Here is a 15,468-nt window from a genome sequence, read left to right as displayed (position 1 = left end):
TGTCTTTGGTTGTTCTGTAATAACAGAATGTCTTCTTTATTCTTGTACACAAGATTTGCCTTGCACTAATGAGTTGTAGTATTTATTTTTTATGCAGCTGAAAGGTAATAATCTTTATTTTCCTCAAATAATTGGTTGCAGATTGTAACTTTTTTAGTACTAGTCTTGGGTCCCCTCCATCTTGTATTGCTTTTTGTTTCATCCCACAGATTCTGTGGAAACCATTTAAAGTGCTTCATCATCTATATTGTGAAAGGATTGATTTTGTTTTCTGGGCTTTTATTTATTCTCTTGTTTTGTTGTCTCTTTAATGAAATTATACAACTTACTAGAATAATTAGTGCAAATTTCACTAGTTTTGAATTGAAGTTCTTCACTTTATTAGGGTATATATACATATATATTGCTTTTATTGGGTTCAATTTGCAAAGAGCCATTGTTTGACAGTGGGTGTTTGAAGAGGCATTCTTGATTTAGTTGATAAAGGTCCAACCTTTGTAAACTTGGATTTACCTAGAAGAAGGTTCAGTTCTTGGATTTAGCAGTTTGCATTTCTTTTCGATTTATCGGAATCTGTTTTGAGGGTTTTGATTCCAAAGATTCTCATTTGGTTCATTAGAAGGCTGGGAAGACCCTTATCAGATTCTAATAGTAGTGGTAATGCTTGATTAGCAGTATTGGAGGGGCTATAGATCCAATAAAATGTTAGTTTAGAGTTTGTCAAGGAATTGACTTGAAGTAGAATACTTGAAGAGAAGGGGTCATAATGGCTGCAAAGCTTTTACATTCACTTACAGAAGAAAATCCGGATTTGTCAAATCAAATAGGATGCATGACTGGAATCATTCAGTTGTTTGATCGCCAAAATTTGGTGACCGGCAGGCGCATAACAGGACATCCTAGAAGACTCCCCCCTGGTAATTTTTACTATGGATTTTATCGCTTTATTTGATTATAAAAACAGATGTTAATTAATGTTGTTTAATTGATCACATTGTAGTAACTGGCTACTTTTGCCACTCAAAATGTTGAAACATAAAGGTGTCCAAGCGAGAAAGTAGAGATATTTTGTTGAAGTTTATATTTTACTATGATGAGAGTCTTAAGAAGATTGCTCAATGTATAAAAGGAACTAAACGCAGTACCGAGTTATCGAAGCCCTATTAGAATTTTGAGTCTCTTGATATTCCGAATTTATATCAACAATTTTAAGTTTCCTTATCAAATAGGGAATGCTTTTGGGTGATGTTCAATCTTTTGACGTATCACTAGATGAGTACTGAAATTCAAGCTCTTGACTTAATTGATTTCCTATACGAACTCCTTTAACTCTAATAAGCTTATAAAATTTCAGTCAGTATGTTTCTGGATTCTGCAGTGGGTCTCGAGTAACAGTGACTTAGTTCTGACTTAATTGTTATGAATTCCTATATCAGAGAGCTTTCAAATTATTCCTTTTAGTTGAAAATTTGCTTCACATATCTTTCATCATTGGATCGTTTTCTACAATGTAGCATTGATCTCACTATCATATTTTACCTATTATTCTGCAGGTGATTATAGCCCTACTGAAACAAATTTAAATCACACATCCCACAGGCATCCAGTAGGGGTAAGCACTTCAGTTGTGTTCTCTTCCGTTACCATTGCTTGGAGTGGATTCCTAATTTACACGTTGAATTATATAAAACTAATATTTGTATTATATAATATATAACGATGCTATACATGCGTTAAGAGGACTACAGTGTTACTATCTACATGACTACATCCTGAAATACAGTGAAGTTGTGTTTTGACACTTTATGATGGTAATACATAAAAGAATTTCCTTGCTTTAAAGTTTTTTATTTGTAATTTGCTGATACTGGATTTATCTATACTACAAGTGGATAAGTCCTCTACTCTGTTAAATATTTTAAGTGGAAGTTGTCCTATCAGTCATACTTTAAGAAATTATCCCTGCTGTTGCTGATATTGTCATTTTAAACTAAATTCTGCTAACATGTTTCTTTGGCAGGAGTGTCAGCCGAACAAAAATATTCATGACAAAAGAAGACAGTCAGCAGAAACGTCCAGACCTTCTTTCTCCTCTTCATCCCGTTCATCTTCTTTTTCTTCTCTTGACTTCACAAGAACGGCTCAACCAGAGTCCTTGTACTTTGACAGCATGATTTCTTCTGAAGTTCCTTCCAAGGAACTAACAATGAGACAATTATGTGCTTCACCACATTCTGAGCGTCAAAACGTCAACCTGCGTGATGTGGTCAGGGACTGCATGTACAGAGAACTACGTGAGATGTCAGTTAAAACCACAACTAAAGAGGCGACATCGGAGTTTTTGGTGGGGCGTAAGGACTTGCCAAGACCACTTAATTCATCCAAAGTCAATGATGCAATTTACAGAAATTGCCGCAATGAAAGGCAAAATCTTTCTGTTGATCTTGAAGAGTCCCTTAAAGATTTTGCTGAAGCTCGAGATATACGACCTTGGTATTTGGATGAACCTAGTATACTCTCAAGGTCATCATCCTACCAACTGAGAGACGGATCGTTGTATTCAACTCCAAAGGATGCTCCACGTTATTCATATGATGAACGGGGTAGAATTCACTCATCTTACGGGTCACATGATAGTGTGAAACAGACCTTAAAGCTCAAGGAACTACCGAGACTTTCACTGGACAGCCGAGAGAGTTCAATGCGGAGTTTCAACTCTGACACACAATCTAGCTTGTCAAAAAGTATGCAGAAGGACAGTGGAAGATTAAATGAGCACTTACTTCCAGGTCTGCATCAAACATACAAATCTCAACAACGACCTCCCAGTGTTGTAGCAAAGTTGATGGGATTGGAATCACTGCCAAACTCTGCATCAAACACTGAATATATGAGTGGATATGATCCTGTCAAAGAATTTGAAGCCTCTTCAAGGTCCTCCAAAGTGACTGATGTGTACAGACCAATACAAGCATTTGACTCCTCAAGGAATGCCCGGAAGGAACCCACATCACCGCGATGGAGAAATCCCGATCCAGGCATGAAACCAATTTCGAGAGCTTCAGTAGAACCAGCCCCATGGCGTCTACTTGATGGGACTCGAGGTTCTCAGAAGGTGGTACCCAGAAATTCGAAATCTTTGCAAAGAGCGCCTAGTCCTTTTCCTTCTGTTTACAGTGAGATAGAAAATAGATTGAAGGATCTGGAATTTAGACAATCTGGCAAGGATCTCAGAGCTCTTAAACAGATACTAGAATCAATGCAAGTAAAGGGGCAGGTAAACACCAGCAAAGAGGGACACGGTTCGAAGTTTCCAAATATGCAAGACCATGAACATTTAACAAAAGGCATGAACGGAAAACAGAAACGAAATGATCAAGTTCATAGTCATACTTCTCAGAGATCTAATTCTTCAAGAATATCTGAATCTCCGATTGTCATCATGAAACCTGCAAAATCTGTTAAAAAACCTGCCAATCGTGCATCAGATATCCCTCTTGATCGCTTGTCCAATGAATCTAGACGTCACGGATTTGACTTTTCTGATAAGAAAAATGGTTTGGCCAGAACTGCTAAAGATCAGATTCCTAAGTCTGATCGCCGAGAGCATATTGAGGCTTCTAATGACATGAAATCTAATTTCAGAACTCCTAGAACACAAAAATCGACGAGGCAACAGCAGTTACCGGCAGAAAGCACAGCTAGTTCTGTAAAATGCTCAGGATCAATCAGCCCAAGGTTGCAACAGAAAAGATTAGAGTTGGAGAAGCGATCCCGGCCTCCTATATCTCCATCTGATTCTAGTAAATCAAGAAGGCAACAATCAGACAAGCAGCAACCAGAGTTGAGTTCACCTGGTGGGAGATGTCGGCCCAAATCCTCAAACTTGCAGCCATGTGATGATCAAATTAGCGAAATCAGTAGTGAGTCAAAGAATTCAAATTTTGGAGACAACGACAATTCTCTGGTCTCAGATGAAGTCAACAGTTCAGTAAGATCAGGTGAGATTAATGGCAATAAGAGTCCTTTGAGGCAGACTTCCAAGTACACCCAAGGCCTAGTAGCAAAGGTAGATACCTCTACCGAGTAATGTTTTGTTTAAATATTCAGTTTGTCCTACGAGTAGGGAATTAATTGTTATTTAATATCATTTCAGAAAAGGATTCTGGTGAGAAATGATGATGAATCAGTGGCAGAACTTGGTACAGCATCTCCTGAATACCCTAGTCCCATTTCTGTCCTTGATGGTGCAGTATATAGTGATAGTGCACCATCACCTTCGAATCAGAAACTAGAGACACAAGGTATAATAAGTATCTGAAATCTTTAGTATGATTCGTTAACGTAAAGATTTTACTATATATCTATTGTAAAGCCCATATATTTTTCGTGATGAAGCTTTTTAGATGACCCTTAATAAAAACTATTTATAAGCCCACATCTTATTGAAGCTTTTTCAGACCTCTTACCAAGGCTGTAAAATCTAATCCTTCTGGACCTAAAAAGTTCTAGTTTGCACATGCATGAGTGTGTGCTATTGACAGGTAGAGTAGTATTTATCCATACATACAAAGCACCAGTCAAACTACTCAAATTTACGAATCTCAGTAATTCAAGACACCGGTTTGTATGATTTTTAGTTTTTATCTTAACACTCACCTTATATATGTATGTAGTTTACAAATTAAAGTTTTATAAGTTATCAAACTACTGAACATTGAAAGTCCAAGAATTCTGAAACTCACAAACATCCTAATGTGTGGAGGAGCCTTGATTTGATTGAAATGGCCCAGAAATGCACACACTGGACATTGAAATATATTAGTTACATATCTAATCAGAAAAACTTATGATTTAATATTTGTGACTTGCTATCATTCACCTCACTCGTCCTATTCTATACCTGCAGATAACTCTGTTTGGAATTCTAATGACAAGTCAGCAAAAGAACAGAGGCATGCATATGATAGTAACATACCTACCACAGTGGAATCTGGTTTTAAATCTGAGGTTAGTCGGAAGAAACTACAGAGCATTGATCAATTGGTACAGAAACTTAGAAGACTGAATTCAGGCCATGACGAAGCCCGCACAGATTACATTGCATCTCTTTGTGAGAACACCAACCCTGATGACAGATACATATCTGAGATATTATTAGCTTCTGGTCTCCTCCTCCGAGACCTTGGCTCGAACCTGACGACTTTTCAGTTCCACCAATCAGGCGACCCAATCAACCCTGAGTTATTCTTGGTCTTGGAACAAACTAAAGCTAGTAACCTACACAAAGAAAGTTATAGAGCAGGAAAGATTGTCCAGTCGAAGTCTGACAATGAAAAATGTCATAGAAAACTCATATTTGACGCTGTTAATGAAGTTCTCAATGTTAAGTTGGCTTGCCTTGGACATCCTACAGAACCATGGTTAAAGCCTCTGAAAGTAACAAGGAAGACCATCAACGCGCAAAAGCTCCTAAGAGAATTATGTTTTGATATCGAACAGCTTCAAGCCAAGAAACCGGGTTGCAGCTTAGAGGACGAGAATGATGGATTGAAAAGCATCTCGTGGGAAGATGTTTTGCATCGTTCAGAAAGTTTTACAGATTTTCAAAGGGAAATATCAGGGTTGGTTTTGGATATAGAGAGATCCCTCTTTAAAGACTTGGTTGGAGAAATTGTGGCCGGTGAGTCTTCCAACTTGCGGCAAAAGGCTAGTCGGCCTGGTAGGCAACTGTTTGTGAGCAGGTAATTCTCCTCTGTATTGTCACTATGAAGACAAATCTGTGCTTTATACTACATGTAGTTTGTTCATCACCTCTAGTGATCACACCTTTCCTGTCCTGGATCGAGAGAACTTGATGATTTGGGCATAAACTGAGTGTAATGCTGAATACACAGATTTCTAAGCATTTATTTACATGTATTTTCCTATTGACATTGGCTATCTATGAGTCTTTTGCCATATAAAGCTTAATAATACAGTAGAAGTGTTTCTTGTTTGCGGCAACTTACTGTCAGGTTTAATGGCCCTGATTACCGCTAAAACTTAAGGTAATCTATGTATTTACCTGTTCATGCTTCAAAGACTGTAAGGTCAGATCAGTGCATGTATTTCTACAACTTTAATTGTGAACCAAATTCTGTAATTGTTTGTACTTATTTTCCATATTCTAAGCCCTAAGGTAGCAAATAAGAAAGCTAATCCATAGAGACTAGTGCTTCCCATATTCTAAGACAGTAAATAAGAAAGCTCGTGGATTAGCTAGAATCTTCATTTATTTATTCGTTTCAACTCCAAAAATTATTTTGTTTGACATTTCCGGTTAATGAAGAGTTCAATTTGCCTTCAAAAGGAAAAATAAAAATTCAAATTTCAACTTATATGTGTAAGAATCAAAATGATTATAAAAAAAATTCTTATAAAAAGTTTCTAAAATTCCAAATCGAGATAAACACGATACATCAATATTTTTGAGAAAAGGTCCTAATTGTCACAAAACCCACAAATAATGCCCAAAATAACAAAGTTGGGAGAAATGACCTTAAGCCAGATAATCCAGCGTTTTGATTTTTGGAAGAAAACACTAGAACATGTTGCGTTTAAATCCGAAAATCCTACAAAACGCTACACGATATGACGTTTTCTTCCAAAAATCAGAACGCCGGATTATTAGTATAAGAGTGAAAAATTTTCAAGGTAATGAAATTGCTGCAAAATTTTCTTCTTTCTGCTGTACACAAGTTAGTATCAAGCAATTAAAGGTTCACAATTTCTTTTCCTTGTTGCCGAGGCTTCCCTCCAAGAGTAAGGGATATAATTAGTAAAACAGATTTAATATGCTAAAATGTCCTATATATAAAGTGAGCAGAAGATTAGTATCTCTCAGACGAGACTCTTAAGACGCTTCTTGGAATTCTTTCTTCTCAATAGATATGCTTGAGATTTCTTTAAAATTGCTATTGTCATTTAACTTTTGCCCGAAATTCTCTCTTAGAAATTCCACCGTCATGAATGTAAGAGCAGATGCCGGTATATACCAGGAGATTCTGGGGATGCTACCTCTAAACATTCCCTTGGCACCTTCAGCCAACCATATCCTGTAAACCGCATCCAACCAGCCGCTGTACCTATAAGAATAGAGACACTAGCATTTAGTATATACCCAACTGATCAGTATTCATATTAAACTTCAATCGCAAACAACTCTTACAAACATTTCTAAACTGCTAAGAATTTACATTTAAAAAACAGTGGCATCAGATACTTGCCACTACTTTTTACTGGTCTCATCCAGTCAATTAAGGATGAATCATAGGTGTCTACCAAAGATTGTTTGCATTGAAAACATATTTATTTAGACACCTCTTCTTTTACCACGTGCTGAAGATGTAATTCAGCAAAAAGTACAGGTGAATTCAATCTTATGATATGTACATGGAATTATTATCATATTCTGCACATGTCTCGACTCTCGAACATTTTAAACACCTCATCGAGGAACAAGCACGAAGCTACAACCAAAGTGGATGAGGAAGCGGTCTCCACCAATATGAAGGATAAGGGCTGCCTTATGGTGGTTGTGTAGAAAATAAACTACTCTTATGATTTAGTATGTGGCTCTTTATAGTGCTGCACATCCGGTTGCGTAGCATACAAAAATGATACAAGGGAGAGACTTAACACAGGTAAGCAGTTTTGAAGCACTTTAAACCACTGCAAGTAATTTGCAGCAATCTCAACACAAGATCCCATATTTATATCATGGAAAATATAACAATCAAAATACTTTAAAATATTTCCGGCAAATCAAATAGTTGTATCATAGAATTATAGTACAAACCATCAAAAAGTAGTTACATCAAATCACATAGTTGTATCATTTTTTAAGTATAAACCATTATAAGTAATTACAGCAATCCCAAGGACACGTATACCTTGTAGCTGTTCCCTGTACTTGCAACCTAGTCTTTATAACATCCAAGGGAGTTGTTAGATATGCAGCAAACCCTGAAAAAGACGCAAATGATTCAATTGCAACTACCTAAAATTAAATTACAGATGAGGTCATACTGTAAACATGTTCTTGGCAATTTTGAGAATTATGGTATAATCAGCATACAGAAAAATACACACCACCAGCTAATCCTCCCAATAACAGCCCTTCCACTGAGCTATTGACATTGTAGTTTGAGTGGCTAAAAAAGTTTCGCTTCCCAAAATCAGATAAATCTTTTAGAGCCTCATAAAATGTGACCTGTAAAATGTAAAGAGAAATAAATTTAAAGAGAAAGTATAGCAATAAAAAGAGAAAAGTCACAGAAGCCAGAAGGAAATTTAGAAAGTGATTAGCAACTAACATACACTTTAACATGTCAAATTATCAGATATGCAGGCACTATCTTGCACTGTGAAAGCAGAACTACACATGCTAAAATGAACATAATGCAATGACACCAAATTTTAAGGGACAAAAGAAACCAAAGTTATCTTCAAACTCACAAGCATGAACAGATTTTGGATCCGCATTTTGGTTAAGGGCCTTTTATAGGTACCCCATGTTACATACAATATTTGAGAGTTAACATCTTTGTCCACAATATATATTAAAAATCTAGTTGGTCATCAAGATTCCATACCCTCATTTGGTCAGCAAGTAACTGCTTTCTGGAAATCTAATTAAGTTTGCATGATCAATATGGATTACAAGTTCTAAAAACAAAAGTTAATAGTTTAAAATCTAGAATGTTGATAAGTGGTGATACAATCAAACAGAATATATGATATTGAGTTATAGATATGGCTTCCTAGTTCCTATATAGATTGAAGGTCACATAAAAGGAGGGACTTAACAGCGCACCATCAAACCAGCAAATGGCACATCCCTTGCAAGAGTAGACCAGTATCTGTGACCAAAACAAAGATATCAGAAGTTTACAACAGCAACACTAATCAAGCATAAAAAACCTCATCAGGTCTGGTCCTAATACATATAAATTACAAAATAAACCTAAGCCATTAAGTGAAACAGTTAATTTTGGATCAGCCAGTGGATAAGTTAGTTTGATTATTATGATATACATGGGATATTCAGTGGTGCTTATTGTATCTAGAGCAGTATACTTGTTGACATGAGATATTGGATTTAACAGTAAACTGAAAATATTATGGTGATCTGAAATGTCCTACAAGTCCTAACCTGTGCTACCTAGCACTTCATTTCACCTAGAGTAGATGTGTCGGACACAAAATACTCGGACATGACTACGCATTTGAAAAAAAATCAGAGAGTTGCACATAAATATGTAACATCTTAGATACTTCATAATAAGTCCAGGCAACATATCTACCCAAATTTATTAGTTTTAATACTTTCAATTATAAAGTAATGATGGTAAGCAAACATCTTACACAAGAACGAGAGCAAATCTTAGCATAGGAGAGTCACTATCGTTCTTTCCACAAAATCTACTTCATTACAACTCTCTCACTGAGTGAATTTGATAGCTGAAACAATTATGCGGACTGTGAAGGCACCTTAAACAGACGTTCTTAATACTCTTCTACAAAGAACAAAAAATATAATTGAAGTTACATAGCCTTTGGTAACTTAAGTTGCATATAACTATGTTCGAATGTTACCCTGTATATAATCCTCTAAGACCTTGTTCCTTCCATATTGAACAGCCAGCCTGAAACATTCCAGGGTAATAACCATACATTTGGAAACCAGGTTTTAGTTGGTTGGTGTTTTTCAGCATAATAGAACTCCAATACTTTCTTGTGCCTTGAATCTGCATACGTTGCTTTATGACTTCACATGGAACATATACGAAAGAGCCTAGTGTATCTCCTGAGATGCATAAAACAAGAATATTAAAATTTAACATATCCTTAGGACAATCCAGAGATCATTACACCAAAATCAAACATGATGATAGGTTTGAATATTGTTACAACTTCATGACTTATGACAATACAATAATCGTGATATGTGATTTGATTCCTATGGAACTAGAGCGGCTACAAATTTTTCATGAAATAAGGGGATAACATACCGACGGCTCCAGCAATGAAATGTGCCCAGTGACCCTCAAGACTAGGATGAGACACTTCAATCCACTTCTTTGTAGACTCTATAACCCCAAAGTATGTTGCCCCCGTAGCAAGCGATCCAGTTACACCAGGTCCAATCCCTCTATAAAAACCTAGAGATTAATTTATTAGAGGTCAGAACTAATAAATACACAAGACATTTACCAATTAACAGTTAATACAGTCTTCAGCGGCAATAGTTCCACTAGTTTACAGGTACATGTAATTGTACAATAGGATAATTTGTGCTCTCGTATAGCAATAGCCAGTTCACCAGGTGAATTGAAAACGCACCTCTTAATCCATCAGATGTCCAAACTGTTCGGACCATCTGCAAAATGCTCTTCTGATTCTGACATCACATAGAATATACAATCAGGCTCTTGTATAATTGTATAATTTTACGCATTTTCATGTGAATATAAATTATGAAACAATAAACCAAACGACGAATATAAATAATGGCTACCTTCGACCCCGTAAAAATAGCTTGACTCTGTATACGAGTCTTAATTGTATCAATAGGATGCAACGCCCCTTCTCCAAAAGCACCAGCAATAGCCCCAAAAACAAACTCTCTCCATACTATATATAAACAAAAACACCACATATATACAACACCGGTCTTCGAAAAACAATTCAAATATTACAAAAACATAATCATATAAAACTCTAACTCTAATTTCACAACTACATCATAAATTATCCCCATAATTACTAATTAAAATCAACATTAAAACAATTACGCAATTCCCAGTCTAAGCACGAGACAAAACAACAAACACATTCCTCAAATTCAAAATTCTCGAAATGGCATACCACATGATTGAAGAGAAGCTTGTGTATCTATGCTAGCACATTCTGATTAAATTAGCATTATATAAACTGGTATATCAAGTAGTATAAGAAATGAAATTAATGTGAAGAATAAAGACTAACCGAAGAATTGATTAAATTGGGTGGGAGAAGATAATACAAGAGCAGAGGAAGGCTTGGGCTCAGATTTATTCATCGTCGTGGAGAAACACAAAGCGAGCAAAACTAAACACCTGTGTGTATGTATAGGGGTATATATATAAGTGTGTATGTAGAGCTAGGGTTTTTGTTTGGTTGTGCTGTACTGCTGTGTGACTTGAACAAGGCGGGATTAAACAACCGCGTCGACTGAACAAGTGTTCAATAAAATTTGTGTTTATTAAATGAGAGGGACAGAATTGCTTTTGAATAAATAAATAAATATTACAATAGGACTCTTTTTACAAAAATTCTGAGAAATAGATTCGGTGACCGTTATTCGTTAAATTCAGTTGAATGGTTTTTTAAAATCGTCATATAAAAAAAATATAATTTATATTGTAATTTTTAGAATATATCAGAAAAATGATTTTAACCATTGCACTCAAACATCCTTACTGATAATGTATCAGAAAGTCAAAAATGACAAACACAGAGTAAGGAATGAATATATATTGAGAAATGTGAATAATACTAGATCTTCATGGCCAAAAAACACCACAACCGGGAATGATTATTATGAGTGATTGTCATGCTCACAATCTCAAGTTCAGGATGCATTCCATGTAAAAGTTTACACTAAACATTCCGACTTTCATGGGTGTTCCAGATCTCTAGTGTCTAGAAATTATCAACAAGAAGCACTACATGGAAATGCACCAGCTAATAAAGTCGATAGACAAATGTTCTAAATTGAAAAACTTGATGATGAAAGATAAGGCAATAAAGAAGTCGTCGTGAAACAAAGAAGTCCACAAAGCCAACTTTTTGACTGATGGTAATTATGCCTTTCTACTTGCGAAATCATCAGGCTCATCATTATCATTCTTAAAATCCTCAGGAAAGCCAGGGTTATATCCCCCTGCGCTACCACCAACACCACTGCTTGCATCAGTATCAATGCCACTAGTGGCGCTACCGCTGGCAAAATCAGTGCTGGTAACACCTACATTGGTGTTCTGACTGTCATTTTCAAAGCCAAAATCACTGCCACCACTGCTTCCATAAGCACCACTTCCCCCACCGCCACTATAGCCACCACCACCACCACCATAGCCGCCGCCACCTCCTCTCCCATAACCACCGCCTCCACCATAGTTTCCGCCACCACCACCATAGTTTCCGCCACCGCCGCCATAGTTGCCACCACCATAACCACCGCCCCCACCATAACCGCCGCCGCCGCCATATCCACCACCACCATAACCACCGCCTGGACTTCGTGCCCTCTCAGTAGCAAAATTCACCCTTATAGTCCGGCCTTGAAAATCCTGGATACATGAAATATTACGTTATGCTACAGCACAAACTACACCCGGATCATGTTCAATACCTTACAATTTCATTATACACTTGAGAAGTTAGGAGCCAAAGAAAAACATACCTGGTTATCAAACGCTTGTATAGCACTGTTCGCCTCCTCAGGAGTGCTGTAGGTTACAAAACCAAATCCTCTTGATCTGCCACTCTCTCTGTCAGATATTATTTTTGCTGCCAAAAGCATTCAGACAAATCACTTAGAACACAACTTTCTATCTTGTAAATTATATTTCTCCGACCAAAACATAATAATTTGTTATATTATAACATAAGACACCAATAAGAAATCAACTTATGTTTATTGCCAGGTGATTAGGCAACTAGTTCGAAGGCAGTAGACACATGATACAAGTCTCATAGAATTACTATGATCATACTATCTATGAGATGTCGTGGTAGTGCTGAGTAAATTAAATTAAGAATTCACGTTTGTTTAAGGATGATATGAATTCAACACCCTGGTTTTAATCTTTCTTTATAACCTGAACTTGAATAAAGCAGCTTATGTTTTCAAATTAATCATTAACTTGTGAATCTTGAATACAAATAACAAATTCAAGTAAGAATCAAGAAATATTTATAAAGCAGACCCCAATGTATAAAAAAGTAAAACAATTATTAGCTTCAACTTTGCATATTCCACCAAACCTTCAGTGACAGCACCATACTTTTCAAATGCTTCTCTCAAACTATACTCATCAGTGCCATACGAGAGCCCTGCAGATATCACAGGTATATGAAATCAATAAACACAGCTACAAAATTCTGCATTTAACTTTCAAAAAAAAAAGCCATATGCACCTCCAATGAAGAGTTTTGTTGACATGCATCTTATTGTTTGAAATATTGAAGAGCCAGATGCTGAAATATCACGACCAATGTTCTTACTACACGCAGCTTGCCTTAATATACTCCCAGCCTTATTGAAGAAAGCCATCGCAGTACCTAGATTATATAATTCAGCAGAATAATATACTTCATGAGAATTAATCACTGAATTTGCATGCAATATACAAGGAATTCAACATTAAACTAATATTATAATTAAACAACAACGCTGGTGTTCACTGTAGCAATTTAGAAACAATACTGCCTACTTCAGAGTGAGAACTTATGTAAAATCATACACTGATACACTAATATCTGTCAAAATCTTCTCCACAAAATATATAAACGATACGCCCACTCACATATCAAAGAACTCATAACAAGTTTTATAAGTCATGGGGAGAGCAGAGAGAAAAAGTCGAACTTCACAATCAAAATATTAAGATTTGAGTGTCTTCTGAATTATAAACCCACAAAATAATTCAAAGAAATTAGTAACTACGAAATCCAAGGGCCCCAGTCCTGATTCATACTAAGCAGTAAACATATAACGTAGCTTGCTTAGACTCGAAACAACTTGACAATAAAAAAACTGAATACACTGCAATTGCTCAACTCGATACACAGGAATACAATCACTCACAAAAATCAAATCTTGAAACGTAATAACAACAAAGGTGCATACTTTCACATCAATTTAAAAATCATAACACAAAAATCAAAGCCCACGATCCAGATTCGCAAAAAGATTCAATCTTTAACAAACAGAGATCTCTAGATGATTTAATTGAAAATCAAAAGCCAGAATAATCATACATATATACAGAGAACAACTAATCAAAAGTGTAAAATAGAGAGATTTGAGAAAGAGTACCTTTCGTAATCGGTGAAAAACCCTAACTCAAGGATAGAAACGAAAGGGGTGATTTGTGGTTTCTAAGGGTTTAAGAGAGAGAAGTAAGGGAGTGCGGAAATGTTGTGGGCCGTTGGATCTTATTTCATCACATTTTAGCCGTTCGATGATTTAGTATGACGGTGAGTACCGGGTCTAGTAGTCATCTCCAATGTATGTGCTTTGACTTTTACAAAGAAAATAAATGGAGAAATTGCTTGTTAAATCTATTAATATTCGAAAATAAATTATTACTCCCTCCGGCAGGGGACGGGAACGCGGCACGGACTTTAATGCCCCTGTAAAATGTAGTTGTGCAATTTATTTTTAAAATTTTTAATTAAAGTTTGGATGTTATATTTTTATACGGAAAAAAGAAAATCTCAAAAATAAGTTACGGAACTATATTTTATGAGAGCATTAAAATGCGTGTCGAGCAGTTAAAAAGAAACGTATAAAATTAAATGGGACAGAGGAAGTATATATATGTTTTTTATTATTATTTTGTGACTCTAATTATCAGCATTTTGCACATATAAATGTGATATAGGTCTGAAATTGGCCCTAAAAATTATTGGGTAATTTTTAGCCCGGGTCTGATTAAAGGCCAGAATATAAGGCCCGGATTCTGGGTTTATCACCCAAAATTCGTGGCTATCAGATTGAGGTTATAAAAAGCCCGTTGGGCATTCATGTTTGAGAAACATGGGCTGCCCAAACTCAAGGCACGAGCCCCCAGCCCGGTCAGGGCCCAGAACTCGAATCCTAGTCCTTCTAGGAGTCTGACTGACGAGTCCAGGACTCCGAGAGTCCTACAAGAACTCTGAATTTTTTGGATAACTATCTAGAGTCCTAGATAACCTCCAGTAGCTCAAGATAAGGATCAGAGATCAGTCTTATCCTATCTCTGACTCAAATACCTATTTCTACTAGGACTCTAACACCAGGGATCCTACTTCTAATCAGTCTCTAACCCTGAGACATCTATATAAAGGGCTCTACCCCTCCAAAATAGAACTACGTTTTTTGACTTGATTCTTCACCCCGCTGAAGATACGTAGGCACCTCGTGAGGACCCGTCTGAGTTCCGACTCGCGAGATCAGTCAAAAAGCACGAAGCTCACCCCTCGATTTTTGATCCATAACATTTGGCGCCGTCTGTGGGAAGAAGACAACAACCATGGTGTCCACCAGATTACGCTCAGAAATTCATGCACCTTCAAACGGAGACAACACCGCAACCCAGGATCCACCCTTGTCTCAGGTCACCGCTGGAACCTCAAATCCCATCACCACCACACCGCCAGTCACGTTGACCCTTG

General features: G+C 36.6%; 3 protein-coding genes across 3 annotated transcripts; 1 reads left to right on the top strand and 2 right to left on the bottom strand.

Annotated features, from left to right (window-relative positions):
- Positions 1 to 252: 252 nt before the first annotated feature.
- On the top strand, positions 253 to 6,006 carry LOC108214495 (protein LONGIFOLIA 1). Its single transcript, XM_017386506.2, has 5 exons — positions 253 to 917; positions 1,554 to 1,612; positions 2,021 to 4,069; positions 4,157 to 4,304; positions 4,910 to 6,006. Exons 1-5 carry the CDS (start codon positions 767 to 769, stop codon positions 5,746 to 5,748), a joined length of 3,246 nt encoding a protein of 1,081 aa, XP_017241995.1. The 5' UTR covers positions 253 to 766; the 3' UTR covers positions 5,749 to 6,006.
- Positions 6,007 to 6,688: 682 nt separating this feature from the next.
- On the bottom strand, positions 6,689 to 11,249 carry LOC108214804 (uncharacterized). The gene is made up of 9 exons (XM_017387003.2): positions 11,032 to 11,249; positions 10,562 to 10,677; positions 10,387 to 10,444; positions 10,056 to 10,205; positions 9,640 to 9,850; positions 8,858 to 8,903; positions 8,134 to 8,254; positions 7,935 to 8,007; positions 6,689 to 7,127 (listed from the first exon to the last, which is right to left on the bottom strand). Exons 1-9 carry the CDS (start codon positions 11,102 to 11,104, stop codon positions 6,896 to 6,898), a joined length of 1,080 nt encoding a protein of 359 aa, XP_017242492.1. The 5' UTR covers positions 11,105 to 11,249; the 3' UTR covers positions 6,689 to 6,895.
- Positions 11,250 to 11,591: 342 nt separating this feature from the next.
- On the bottom strand, positions 11,592 to 14,266 carry LOC108214805 (glycine-rich RNA-binding protein 4, mitochondrial). The gene is made up of 5 exons (XM_017387005.2): positions 14,129 to 14,266; positions 13,228 to 13,371; positions 13,075 to 13,143; positions 12,491 to 12,597; positions 11,592 to 12,377 (listed from the first exon to the last, which is right to left on the bottom strand). Exons 2-5 carry the CDS (start codon positions 13,361 to 13,363, stop codon positions 11,889 to 11,891), a joined length of 801 nt encoding a protein of 266 aa, XP_017242494.1. The 5' UTR covers positions 13,364 to 13,371; positions 14,129 to 14,266; the 3' UTR covers positions 11,592 to 11,888.
- Between the last annotated feature and the right edge of the window lie 1,202 nt (positions 14,267 to 15,468).

This window comes from Daucus carota, chromosome 3 (assembly GCF_001625215.2).
Source record: "Daucus carota subsp. sativus chromosome 3, DH1 v3.0, whole genome shotgun sequence".
Taxonomy (NCBI): Eukaryota; Viridiplantae; Streptophyta; class Magnoliopsida; order Apiales; family Apiaceae; genus Daucus; species Daucus carota.
The sequence above is the reverse complement of the archived record's forward strand: the minus strand, read 5'-3'. Positions and strand labels throughout refer to the sequence as shown.

What these genes read in the sequence shown, in the direction of transcription:
- LOC108214804 (XM_017387003.2), bottom strand. Translation starts at nt 11,104, where the DNA reads ATGAATAAATCTGAGCCCAAGCCTTCCTCTGCTCTTGTATTATCTTCT. An exon ending in GACATCTGATGGATTAAGAG is followed by an intron (nt 10,206 to 10,386) that starts GTGCGTTTTCAA and finishes ATTAATCTCTAG; the next exon opens with GTTTTTATAGAGGGATTGGA. An exon ending in TTTCATTGCTGGAGCCGTCG is followed by an intron (nt 9,851 to 10,055) that starts GTATGTTATCCC and finishes TATGCATCTCAG; the next exon opens with GAGATACACTAGGCTCTTTC.
- LOC108214495 (XM_017386506.2), top strand. Translation starts at nt 767, where the DNA reads ATGGCTGCAAAGCTTTTACATTCACTTACAGAAGAAAATCCGGATTTG. An exon ending in CCCACAGGCATCCAGTAGGG is followed by an intron (nt 1,613 to 2,020) that starts GTAAGCACTTCA and finishes TTTCTTTGGCAG; the next exon opens with GAGTGTCAGCCGAACAAAAA. An exon ending in TCAGAAACTAGAGACACAAG is followed by an intron (nt 4,305 to 4,909) that starts GTATAATAAGTA and finishes CTATACCTGCAG; the next exon opens with ATAACTCTGTTTGGAATTCT.
- LOC108214805 (XM_017387005.2), bottom strand. Translation starts at nt 13,363, where the DNA reads ATGGCTTTCTTCAATAAGGCTGGGAGTATATTAAGGCAAGCTGCGTGT. An exon ending in GTATGGTGCTGTCACTGAAG is followed by an intron (nt 12,598 to 13,074) that starts GTTTGGTGGAAT and finishes TGCTTTTGGCAG; the next exon opens with CAAAAATAATATCTGACAGA. An exon ending in TACAAGCGTTTGATAACCAG is followed by an intron (nt 12,378 to 12,490) that starts GTATGTTTTTCT and finishes TCATGTATCCAG; the next exon opens with GATTTTCAAGGCCGGACTAT.